Here is a 12,726-nt window from a genome sequence, read left to right on the forward strand (position 1 = left end):
AAGGTTCAAGAGATAGTAAAATCAGTCACAAATAAATGAAACCATTAATATTAGACTATAGTGTTTAAATTTACCATACATACAAATTTTTAATAAGACACACAGTTTCTTAGATCAGTTAAATTAATTAGTAAGCTCACTGCATCAAGTAGCTATTAAGGTCCAGCACCAGCTCCAAGTTCATGCAGACTGAAAGATTAAGGAATTAAACTATTAAGCACAGTTTGCCTTGAAACACTGCACCATCGTGTGGTAATATTAGATACAGCAGATCTAATACAGTAAAAAACAACAACAACAAAAAAATCTTCTGGCTTTGTATGCAAGTGGCAAATCCATAAGCCATAGACTGGGGAATCCATATTACTAACCGAGAATGCTAAACCGGATGATGGACGCAGGCACATCCGGCAATGGGCCGTAGCTGCAAAAAGACGTACTGCGCAGGCGCAAAAAGAGTCCGCGAGAGTCGGCTGAGGAGCCGAGAAAGGCGGACAAAAGAGGGCGAGAGAGGCGGATGAGGGGCCGCGAGAGGCGGACAAGACCACAGAAAAAAGGAGTGAGCACAGGAAAAATGGAGAAATGAGGCGCAAAGAGCACCGAAAAAAGGAAAAGGCACATAAAAAAGTATTCAAACGCAAGCAAAGCACGAAACACATTGCACACGAAACTAGACCCAAAAAAAAAAAAAAAAAAAAAAAAAAAATAAAAGAGGCTCGCGCACAACAGCAAGGCACCCCCCCCCCCCTACAGGCACCGGACGGGACACACACCAAGAGGGGGATTCAACAAGCCCATGGAACACAAAAAAAAGAACACAAAACCACCCCACAGACCCTACAAGCAAGGGACGGGACACACACAAAGAGGGGGATTCAACAAGACACAGGAACACAAAAAGAAACAAGACGCTCGCGTGACAACAATCCTCAAACCCTCCCCCCCCCCACACACACACATCCATAAGAAGTGACACCCAAAGCCACATATTCTAAAGTGAACATCAACACCTTCACACTAGACAGCATAGGTGTCAGCATTGGTGGATCTCCTTACAATAAAGCACTATTAACCGTTCAACTGCAGAAAAGGAAACATATTAACAGTGACTGCGATCCTCCTTATTACTTATCCATATTTCGCATGCTGAGAAAGAAACAAGTCATGAATACACGGTCACGGGTACAAAACGAAAAGGAAATGATAACAGGAACAAACACACGAACACGAAAGAAACAACAAAATAGACGGCTATGCAGCATGGGTGGATCTCATTACAATAAGGCACTATTAACCGTTCAACCGCAGAAAAGGCTCCATATTAACAGTTAGTGCAATACTCCTTATTACTTATCCATATTTCTAAAAGAAAAAATGTCTCGACTCCAAAAACGCAAAGCTCAACTAAAGCTTCTAACTAACGATGTACCTAAAAGTAAAAACTTTATGAACTGCATTAGATCCTACAATAGTTCATTTGCTTTTGCATATACCGGAGTAAATATCAGGCCACCAAAAGGCAATGGCCCATACTGCTTTCGCATATGTGCACAAATACTGCATCGCATTGGAACAGTGCACCCTGAAACAAATCAACAACGCAAATATGCACAAATCTACATCCTAGATCCACATGACGCAATCTATCAATCAAACTGCTGCATCGCAACAGGCACGGATTCAAAACGAAACACCTCCCGTCTCAGACATACGTTAATGGCAGCGAAGGCTACAACGGGCTTCTCACACAGCACAGGCAAATCGATTACAGCTCCAAAACAACACGTCCCAAATACTACACATGCAACAACGCGCCTCTCAAACAGCACAAGGAAAACATACACCAGGAAAATTCATTCGGATTAATGAATGTCATTTGCAATCATTGTCATTCAGTTCACTTCCCTGAAGAAACAACTGGCAATACAAGTTATACATTTACACGTTGTTGTCAAAAGGGTCAAATTAGACTGCCTTCTTTACATTCATATACTGAATATCTACAGAAGCTTATAACTGACGATGTACCTGAAAGTGAAATCTTTATCAACTACATTAGATCCTACAAATCGGTATCCACTATGAACATTAACGGTTGCACTGCACGTGACATCCGTCTTGAAAAAATGTTGTTTATTGATGAATGTTCAATGGCATGAAGTCACTTACTCAACACCATTCATAAACTTCTACAAACGTTTATGAATAATAATATTCGATTTGGAGGAAAGGTACTTTTATGAGGAGGAGATTTTAGACAGTGATTAGCTATTCTTCCAGATGCCATGCACTCAGCTATTGTTCAGTGCACCTTAAAATACGCAGACAATTGGCATTGCTTTCAAAAGATACAGTTAGTAAAAAAGATACGATGTCCAGAACCAGATCATAACAATTGCTTATTACAACTGAGAGATGGTACACTCACCAATACAGATGGACTTCAGCCACATATTATTACAATTCCTCAAGCCTTTATCTGCGACGACTTAGTTACAGAGACATTTGGAACAGCAATCTCATTAGACCAAATGCCCCTTTTAACACAACGCACTATATTATGTCCAAAAAATATTAATGTGGAAAACATTAATACCCAAGTCATTCCATTACTTCCTGGAGAGACACAACTCTTTCTAAGCTCTGACAAACTTGACTCTGATCACAACAATAACCATCTTAAATGACCTTACAAGTTCTGAGCTGGAATTACCTTTTACACTTAAACGGCGTGTACAAAGAAATTTTCAAATAAACCTTTACACTGTGCCACACACTTTATTGTTTGCTTTCTATTTGCATCATCTACACCGTCACACTATTCTATATCTCATTCATACATCACGCTCTTTGTCATTCCCAACACCAGGGGTTGGCGAGCGAAGCCCCCTAGTAAAGCTAGAAGAGCAATGCTCAAGACTAAAATATTGTTGTTACATTCTAGACTAAAGAAAGTTTAGAAACCTTAAGTTTTCAAACACATTTCAATGCTTCAAGGCCAAAACGAAACATAAAAAATTAAATTAACAATACACTGAACTAAATAACTGATGGGCTCTGCTTTCTGTTCCATTTTGACATGAATTAAATGACAAGCTATCACAGAAAATCACAGACTTGTGCAAAATCTATTAACAATTAATACAATTTGCCTCTTGAAATTCATCGATTAAATAACTTGCATAATTAAACTAATTAATAATAATCTTCAGCTACTTCATTCATTACAATTATTGTTTAGATCTGTGAAAGGATTCAAAAACTGTGTTCTTTAAGGCAAATCTTTCATAGAAATATTTAAGGAAATCAAAAACAACATTTGTAAAGAAAAACCTATCACTAAAGTAGATGAGAGTCCATTTAAATGGTGTCTTGTTGGAAAGAAAGCGATGAGTAAGCTAATTTTCTGAAAACAATGGCAGAAGAGTAGAACTGGATGAAACCAGTGCCAGTTAGGACAGAAACAAAGAAAATATCAAAGATCTCCCCTTGCATGTCGAATGTAGTGCTGGTGAAGACTTGGCTCTGTGGTGAATGTTTGCTTGCACTCAGTACAACAGAAAACAGTAGTGTCTTTTGGTGGTGGTAACGGTGAAGAAAACTGATTTACTTTAACCTCCTTTTCACAAACACTGCTATTTGGCTTGGAACATGTATATTCGTGATATTTCAGTTTGTTTTTCTGTTTAAATGTTCTGAAACAAGATTTACACTTGAAAGGTCGTTCTCCAGTGTGTATAAGCATGTGACGAGTAAGGTCTGAGGGGTAGCGGAAGACTTTCTTACATAGACCACACCTGTAGCAATTGAGGATGTTTGCAGAACTTGACAAAGAGGTTTTCACCATCTTGGATGGTACATTGCCATGAACTTTTTTCAAATGTGTACAAAGATTTCCTCGATGCGAGAATGTCATACTACAGTGCATACAACTATAGGGCTTCTCCCCAGTGTGGGTGTTGACATGGTAACTCAACTCTGCAGGAACTCTGAAGCGCATGTTGCAATATTTGCACACATGGGGTCGCTTTAAGCTGTGTCTCGGAATGTGCCTCTGGAGACTACTCTCACTATTGTATGCACGGCAGCATATTAAGCAGCAGTAAGGTTTGCTTCTTGCTTGACTCCTGTGAAGTTTCAGCTTATGAAGACTGGTAAAGGACATTCCACACTTGTAACATTTGATTGGACATTGCTTGGGTTGCATTACCTCATCAGGCTTCTGTTTATAATTGGTATCCCCTTTATCACCAAAATGAAGTTTTATGTGGTTGTTAAGATCCAAAGGTGAGCGGAAACTGGCTTTACACGTCAAGCACATGTACAACATTGAAGGTGTCTCAGAAGAGTTACCATTTCGAAAACAGGAAGAAGACTTGTTTAAAATTTCAGATTGATTTTGAGAAGTGGAAGAATCCTTGCCTAAAGTTTCAGCCTGCTTACTTAATAGTTTTACACTGCCTAAATTTGCATGGATCTTCCTGTGGTTATAGAGGGCCCCTCTAGAGCAGTATGTTTTTTCACAATCAGAGCAGTGATACTGCTTACGAAGAGAACTTCCCTGGGCTGGTTCATTTTGAAAACTACTTGAACCCACCTCTTTGGATGGTATAGGTTCATGGTTGGGTAGTTTTAATATAGCCTCTTTGTGAAGAAGTTCATGTTTCTGAAGTGCATAGACAAAAAAGAAACCCTCACCACACACGATACACTTGTATGGGCCACTATCAACAGCAGTTTTTTCCATGTTTCTATGTACATCTGCTGTGGTGGACTCATTTAATTCTTTTTTTTGATTCATAGGTCTATGGGAACAGAACTCGGAGCATTCCCCAACACAATTTCCACAATCAAGGCACCTGGAAACGGGCTCTGAAAGATCTTTATCAGATTTGCTACAGTCCTTTAAAACAGATTGCTTAAATAGGTAATGTGAAAACGGAATTTTAATTGTAAAACTCTTGAAAGGTTGAGTTGTATTATCCTGATTAACAGGCTGTTTCAGCTTAACAATACTTGGCAGTTGTTCAGAGGACTGTACTTTCCCTTCACTTGAAACATGGCTTACAGGATTGGTAACTAAAGCTGTAGGAGCTATTAAAGGTCCAATAGTATTATGTAAACTTGAAGCATCTGATAATGAAACTGGTTGCTTACAATCCATTAAAAGTTTAGCAGACCTTTTATGCCACTGACGATGTGAACGAACTGCCATTCGGCTGCTGAACATCTTCTTGCAGTCAGGACACTGATATAAATTTTCAGGATTTGCATCAAGGTGGCTCAGCATGTGAGAGCTTAGGGAGGATGCATGACTGAAATTTTTTCCACATTTTGAACATTCATATGACCGCTCCAAAACTGGGGTCTGGTGGCATAATTCTGATGACTTTAGAGTCTTATGAAACAGTAGTTCATGTGTCTTGAAGCATTTATAGAAGGTATAAGTTTTTCCACAAACTGTACAGCTGTAGAGTTTCTTTGAGTTGAGTGGCTTACCATTACTCTCATTTTTGTGCAACTGGATATGGCATTCACGTACAGCAGGCAGACTGAAGATTTTGCCACAATGAGGACAAGGGCAGATATTGGCCTTGAATATTCGCCACTTGAAGTAATTGAAGAAAGCCAGAGGTCTCTGTTTCACATGGCATCTCTTGTGACGATACAATGCCCCAAACGTCCAGTATGCCTTGCCACAAACCCTACAAGGGTATGGCTTATCACCCAACACCATGTTGTTGGTATCCAGATCCACCTGAGCGGTTTTGCTGTGGTTTTCATGAGTTTCAGAAATTCCATCAGAAGAGTGAGACTTTTGGTGTTGAGAGAAAGCCTCCACAGAATTATAACATTTTCCACATTTGCTACAATTGTAATGGTTTCTTCTTACATCACAGACAAGTTTCTTTGCATGAAGCTGTCTATGCAATTGCAATGTAGAAGCTTTACAAAAACGTTTTCCACATTCAGCACATTCAGAAGAATTCTCTTGAGCTCTCTCATACTGAAACAAAAATGGCATCAATGACTTCCCATTTCTGTGTTTTTGGATATGACTGCGGAAAGACTGCAGAAAGTAATAACCTTTCCCACATTCACTGCACTGAAATGGCTTCTTGGAGTCAACAAGAGTAGTGTCACATGATTTTAGAGGCCTCAGTCTCCAAGTGTGCCAATAGCGGTGAACTTGCAGTGCTAACCTACTGACAAAAGTTTTTCTACAATCAAGGCACTTAAAGCGTTTTTTTCTTTCCATGGGACGTGAATGAACTTGTGGAGGCGGAGAGTCAAGCACAGGTTCATTTGTGGTAACCTCTTGGTTTACACCTTTGGGGATTACCAGCCTGGCAACAAAGGTGCGGTCTTTCTTCTCTATAACCTCCTCTTCAGATGAGTTTTCCAAGTCTTCTTCAGCAAAACCATACAATTCCCAGCTGGAGTGGTTCCTCTGGTGAGACTGAAGAGCTGTGGCCCGCGTGAAACGTTTCCCACAAATTAGACATTCAAATGATTTCTTCTCTAACTGACCCACTTGATGAAGAAAGGATTTTGAAGGTGTGATGTCAGCATGCATCATTCGATAATGATTTTCAAGACAGGTCACCAAGTAGTAGCTCTTCTCGCATTCCGTACACTTGAAAGGTTTTTCTTTTTTAGCTTCACTCAAATTGTCCTCTGTTCCACTTTTTAAACCCTTACGGTAACTGTGCCAACGCTCATGGGTTTTCATGGCTGCTTTGGAAGAGAAATGTCTCCCACACTCCAGGCACTTAAATATTTCCTTTTCTTTGCTGATAAAAACTTTTGGCTCAATTTCAGAATGGTATCTGCGGTGTGCATTAAGGCCAGCAGTAGTAGAATATAGCTTTCCACATTCTTCACAAGAAAATCTTTTTTCAGTCTTAGTCTGCATCTGCTTTTCTGGGTTAAGTGCTTTGAATAGCTTTACATCGGCATGGCATCGCTGATGAGCTTCCAAAGCAGATACCCGAGAATAGCTTCTCCCACAATACAGGCACTCAAAGGATTTCTTTTTTAACTGGGCCAAATCGTTAAATACTGATTTCATAGCATTCATATGAGAGCGCTGATGACTGAGGAAAAATCCAAATGACTGGTAAGATTTTCCACATTCATCACATTTGTATGGTCGTTCATTATTTGCATAAGCAGTTTTAACATGTTTTTCTCTGTGGGAGAGCATGTGCCCATAAAATCCTCTATGGCCAGAGAAAAACTTTCCACAAATGCCACAAGTCAATGATTTCTTCCCCATCCTGTTAATCAATGTATAATTATATTCACCAGAAGAATCATCTAATTGTGAGCCATCATGAGAACTGACAATCTCATACTTTTCCTCAAAGTCTGATTCACAGTCCTTGAAGTGCCAAGATCTTATTCCTACAAAAGAAAGGTGAAACATAATGTGAGACAAATGCAGCTGTTATAAAAACTTTATAATATAAATAGGCATGTAAATAAGTTACTACAAATTAATTCTGGCAAAGAGCTGTATTGAATCATTAAAGTGAACATACACCTAGAAATTTACAAATCAACTGAAATGTCAGCAAATAAGAAAACCTACAAATCAAAGCAACGTAAAAAGCAAAAAATACCAACACATTAATCATTAGAAAATATTTTGTTTCTCTTAATCACATGCAGTAAATTAACTACTAAAGACTCATCTTCTGTAATATTCACATGTGTTGACAGAAGGAATCAAGAGCTACAGTCAAGGAATCAAACCTTTTCAACAAAGCTTAAGACAGAGCCCACGTGTTATGATTACATGAAAATAAAGAACACTTGTCAACCTTTTCAAGCAGCCAATTCCCTAGGAAAAACATTTAAGTGTAATAATTTAACTTGAAAAGTTCTCATATACTGAGTAGTTGGAACCACACAGTGGCTGTGGGTTTAATTCCTGTTAGTTTCTTAGTAGAAGCAAAATTCTTCTGATTAGGAAAAAGTTGAGAGTTAGTAATTCCTTTCCACAAATATCAAGACAGTTCCAAAGTTGCAGATTTTCCTTTTCAAAGAACAGTATCAAAATGTTTAGTGCGCTGGAGCAATATACTAATTAGAAGACATCTTTTTTTTCCCCCAATTACTTCTTCCTAAACATGACAAACACACACAGATAGCAAATTCGGGCAGCTTCACCAGATAGGCTTTTATTTCTGCATTATTTATATCTTATTGTTAAATGACTTGCAACTGCTAAAAGGTAAAAAAACAAAGCATTTAGAAACTTAAATCAGTTAAGAGAAATTAAATGAAATCTAGCTTTGATTTAACTCTTGAATCCATTAAGCCTGCGAATATATTTATAATGCTGGGCCACCTTGATTTTACTCACAGCTCCTTATCACTGCGCCAACTGCCCACCAATAGCACCTTTGTTTTGCAAATGTGTCAATTCATTGCAAGCAAGCAGCCTGCTATCCCATCCCCAACGAAGGCAGCTGAAGTCAAACACAAAATTCTCACAGCTGAAGTCTGTGTATCTGGGAGTGAGGTGTGTTTAATTGTCTTTAATTGTATAGGAAAATATATCATTATTTGAAATCCATGTCTACAATGATCTGTGTAAATGTAGGATGACAGGAAATGTGAGGCAAGAAATGTTGACACATAACTAAAAATGTTTTCATGTTATAGTGATAATGGCAAAATGTTGATGTGAAGTGAGTAATGTATGAAGACTTAAATCCAAATATCAAATAAACACTTCCACAAAAGGTATAACAATACAAGTGTGCTTTTATTCAAGAATAAAACCGAAGAAAAATAAATTGTTCAATTTACATGTTGCTGCCAATGTGTGAAAACTGAAGCCTAAATATCAATCGATACGAAGTAAAGATGTCTGCATGCATGTGTGTGTTTTCGTCTTTCACAGTGGAAATGTGGTGTTCTCGCAGATATCTGCTTCACTGGTGCAGGGGTAAGAACTGCTGCTTCGTAATTAAAATGTTGCTGGTTTGATCCCCATGTTTAGAGGGTTGGGCTGCCATTATTACTACTATTATAATAAAAACCTGCATTTGATTTGAGTTTCTAACAAATCAACGAAACAAGTTTATTCAAGAAAAAAAACTGAATTTTTCTATAATCCTACACTTGCACAGATTGTTGTAGACACGGAACACACATGAAATGTATGGATTTAAAATAACGATATACTTTCCTATACAATTCAAGACACCTCACTCCCAGATACAGATTCAGCTGTGAGAATTCTGTGTCTGACTTCAGCTGCCTCGGTGAGGGATGGGATAACAGATTGCCTGCCTGCAACTAACTGACACATTTGCAAAACAAAGACATTATCGGTAGGCAATTGGTACAGTGATGAAGAGGTGAGAGTAAAATTAAGGTGGTCCGGCATTACAAATATTTTCAGAGGAGTCAGGGATTTCACTGTTAAAAGAACAGCCAGAAATAAGTAGCATCCTTTTTTTGTGCTCTTTGGACATGATTGGTAGTCAGCAGATACTGTAAGTGGTAGATATTTCTCTGATTTTACGAAACAGATAATAAAAGCATCCAGCATGTGTAGCAGTGTTAAGTTTAATGGTCTGCACTTTTAAAAGGGCAGAGCATTGTGGGAAGCACTTAAGTTTCAGTTTTGTTTTAAAAGCTGACCTGAATAACTACAATAACAGGAGTACAAGTAAATGAAAAGGCTTTCAGACACCCGGGCAAAAAGAAGAAAGAGTGAAGCCGATGGCTTAAAATAAATATAGCTTTTAGTAATGTTTCATTTAGGTAGTTTGTTTTTATTTTTTACTGTACATTAGCAGATTATCCTCTAAACTTAATGATTTAGATAATTTACCATGCTATTCTTAATTTCTTCGCAGATACAATTCTATATCACAGAGTTTATATTTACTTGGCATTCATACCTCTTTTGTTACAAGGTATTTTCCAAAATCTGATCTGTTTAAACTTTACATTCTATTAATTTTGACAAACTCCATTCAAATGGACATGGGTGCACTTAATTCTCATATAACCCCATGCTTTTTCAGATGTGCAATGACTCACACTGTTAAGCAAGCACTCTGTGGTAAATGGACAAAATGAGAAGTGAAATGAGACATGACAAAATTATATTTTTTAATCCAAAAATTGCTTACAAATTTGAATAGCACACAGGTAATAATATCCAATTTACAGTGGAACCTCAAGTCACGACCATAATTCATTCCAAAACTCTGGTCACAACCCAAAGTAATTTCCCCCATAGGATTGTATGTAAATACAATTAATCTGTTCCGGACCGTACAAGCTGTATGTAAATATATATACGCTTGCTTTCTCTCTCTCTCTCTCTCGCTCGCTGCACAGGGAGAGACTGAACACGTGTGGAAATCATCGGCGCATACGAACCAGAAGGGAAACTGGCTTGTTCGTCACCCGAGTGTGTGGTCGTGAACAGATGCAAAAGTTTGGCAAACTTTTTGGTTGTAACCCGATTTGTACATGGTCCAAGGCGTTCGTGACCCGAGGTTCCACTGTATATTCATTTTATGTACTGCTAGCACCTGAGGGACTTTCCTATCAGTTTGCATGTCACATTTATTGAAATCTATATGAAGTAGTGCCTTGCATCTATTCCCTTAAAAGTAACAATGGGAAAAAGTTTAGATAAAAGTGAGAGTTGAGAAGGCCTCGCAAATATACAAATACTAACTGACATCAGTGCATTACTTTAATTATATGAAATTATATGTGTTGCTTTAAAGACACAATCTTGTACTGTTGCATATTTCAATTTAGGTAAGGTTATTACACAAAAAAACAAAATTATTGGGAGACCAGTATAAATGCACATGTCAGAACATAAATGAGGACACGATCTACTGTACTGGGTCAAAGGTAACTGCTTTTTACCTTCTGATGTTTCTGCAAATGGTAGAAAACTTTCATGTTATTGATGCATTCTGTTAATAACTAAAAGATTTACATAATCTGCTTTATCAGACTGTGTTAGTCACACCCCTGGGAAAGGCTGGACTATCTAAATGCTTGGGCACCATATGCATTAGCATGGCAAAGCAAACTGCTTCTTTTTAAATGTAGAAGCAAAAAAAAAAACAAATTCAAAGCTGCAAAAACTACTAGATTCAAAACAAAGAAATCTAACATGCCAAAGGTAGAGATAAACTGTGGGAACACTTCCAACATCCACCGAATGGAAGCACCTCAAGGTTGTATTAAAGGATAAGTTTTTCATTTTTCAAGTTAACGTGGTTTCTTCACAATAACGGTGTCTATTAATATGAACGAAAAATACTGTTCTAAAGTGAAGCTTTTTTTACATACATTATAAATAATACCCAACTTGTTGTTATGTTTTAAAATAGGAGTTGATGGGGCCAAGGTCCAAAAGTGAAAACAGAAGCCTTAAAACTTTTCTGAATACATCTACTTGGACCTAGCAAAGCTTTCAAATTAAAAAAGTGTCTTCTGAGTAAATTGGAAGTGATGCATTTTATTATAGATTCTTGGTGCTATGTTCCTGAGGTTAAGTATTATGTTTCTCATTCTCTTGTCTGCTTACAGCAGCCATTGTGGGAAGAGTTTTGACATGTACCCTAAGCACACTCCAAATTAATCAAATATACATAGCTTCAATTATCCTACTTTTCTCTCTTCAGATGTTTCTTTAATGGTTATAGTCTACCATAGCTTGTAACAAATAATACTCTGCACAAAAGAGGTGTAGAAATCTTAGTTATTGAAAAAATGAAAGCACTTAAGGTCTTAGAATAAACCTCGTCCCTTAGTATTAAAAGTCAAAGTGGAAGTTTGCAAATAAATAAATAAATAAAGGTGTAATAAATGGAAGCCAACCTTAACTTTAAAGTCACACGTTACCAGCAGTGAATTTTTCAATTTACGAAACACTGCAAATGTTAAACCTTCAGTAACACTTAAAGACCCTAAGCAATTAATTCAGGCTTTTGATTTTAGTCAACTATATTACTATAATGCACTTCAGATAGTACTATTAAAAAAAAAAAAAAAAACCACACACAACCAGTTTCAGTTATTTCAGAATGCACTAGCAAGAATCCTAACCAGAAAAAGAAAATTTGGGTACATCTCACTAGTTTTAGAAATTAGTAATTTAGTAATTCTGTGTCAAATCATCACACTCTTGGACTTCATCGTCACAGATTTTAACAAAACATGGTATGCTGATTTGGTCATATGAGTAACCCATTGAACTGAAATTGCACATGGATCAATATTAAAGGAAATTTAAACTAACAACGTTTGAACTTCTTGAGGTGGGGTGGAATTATGACTGACTTGCTATATCTTCCTAAATATTAAGTTGAACAAAAATTATCTATTCTTTTAAAGCTCTTATCCAGCTCTATATTTTGCGTAAATACATGACATGGAATTACAGCGCATACGGGAAGTATTCACAGCGCATCACTTTTTCCACATTTTGTTATGTTACAGCCTTATTCCAAAATGGATAAAATTCATTTTTTTCCCTCAGAATTCTACACACAACACCCCATAATGACGTGAAAAAAGTTTTGAGATTTTTGCAAATTTATTAAAAATAAAAAAATTGAGAAAGCACATGTACATAAGTATTCACAGCCTTTGCCATGAAGCTCAAAATTGAGCTCAGGTGCATCCAGTTTCCCCTGATCATCCTTGAGATGTTTCTGCAGCTTAATT

General features: G+C 37.4%; 1 protein-coding gene across 2 annotated transcripts in view; it reads right to left on the bottom strand.

The window, feature by feature from the left end:
• Window positions 1-12,726, bottom strand: part of LOC114667836 (zinc finger protein 850-like) — a 111,794-nt gene that overhangs the window by 52,347 nt on the left and 46,721 nt on the right. Inside the window, exon 2 of one of the 2 annotated variants that reach the window (XM_028823338.2) lies at window positions 2,495-7,407. The exons of the other annotated variant lie outside the window; for it this stretch is intronic. Coding sequence (XP_028679171.2) covers window positions 3,476-7,407 — 3,932 coding nt within the window. The 3' untranslated portion in view covers window positions 2,495-3,475. Of the gene's footprint in view, window positions 1-2,494; window positions 7,408-12,726 lie in introns of those variants that run through there. 2 annotated transcript variants of the gene reach the window in all.

Source organism: Erpetoichthys calabaricus, chromosome 17 (assembly GCF_900747795.2).
Source record: "Erpetoichthys calabaricus chromosome 17, fErpCal1.3, whole genome shotgun sequence".
In the NCBI taxonomy this organism is placed as follows: Eukaryota; Metazoa; Chordata; class Cladistia; order Polypteriformes; family Polypteridae; genus Erpetoichthys; species Erpetoichthys calabaricus.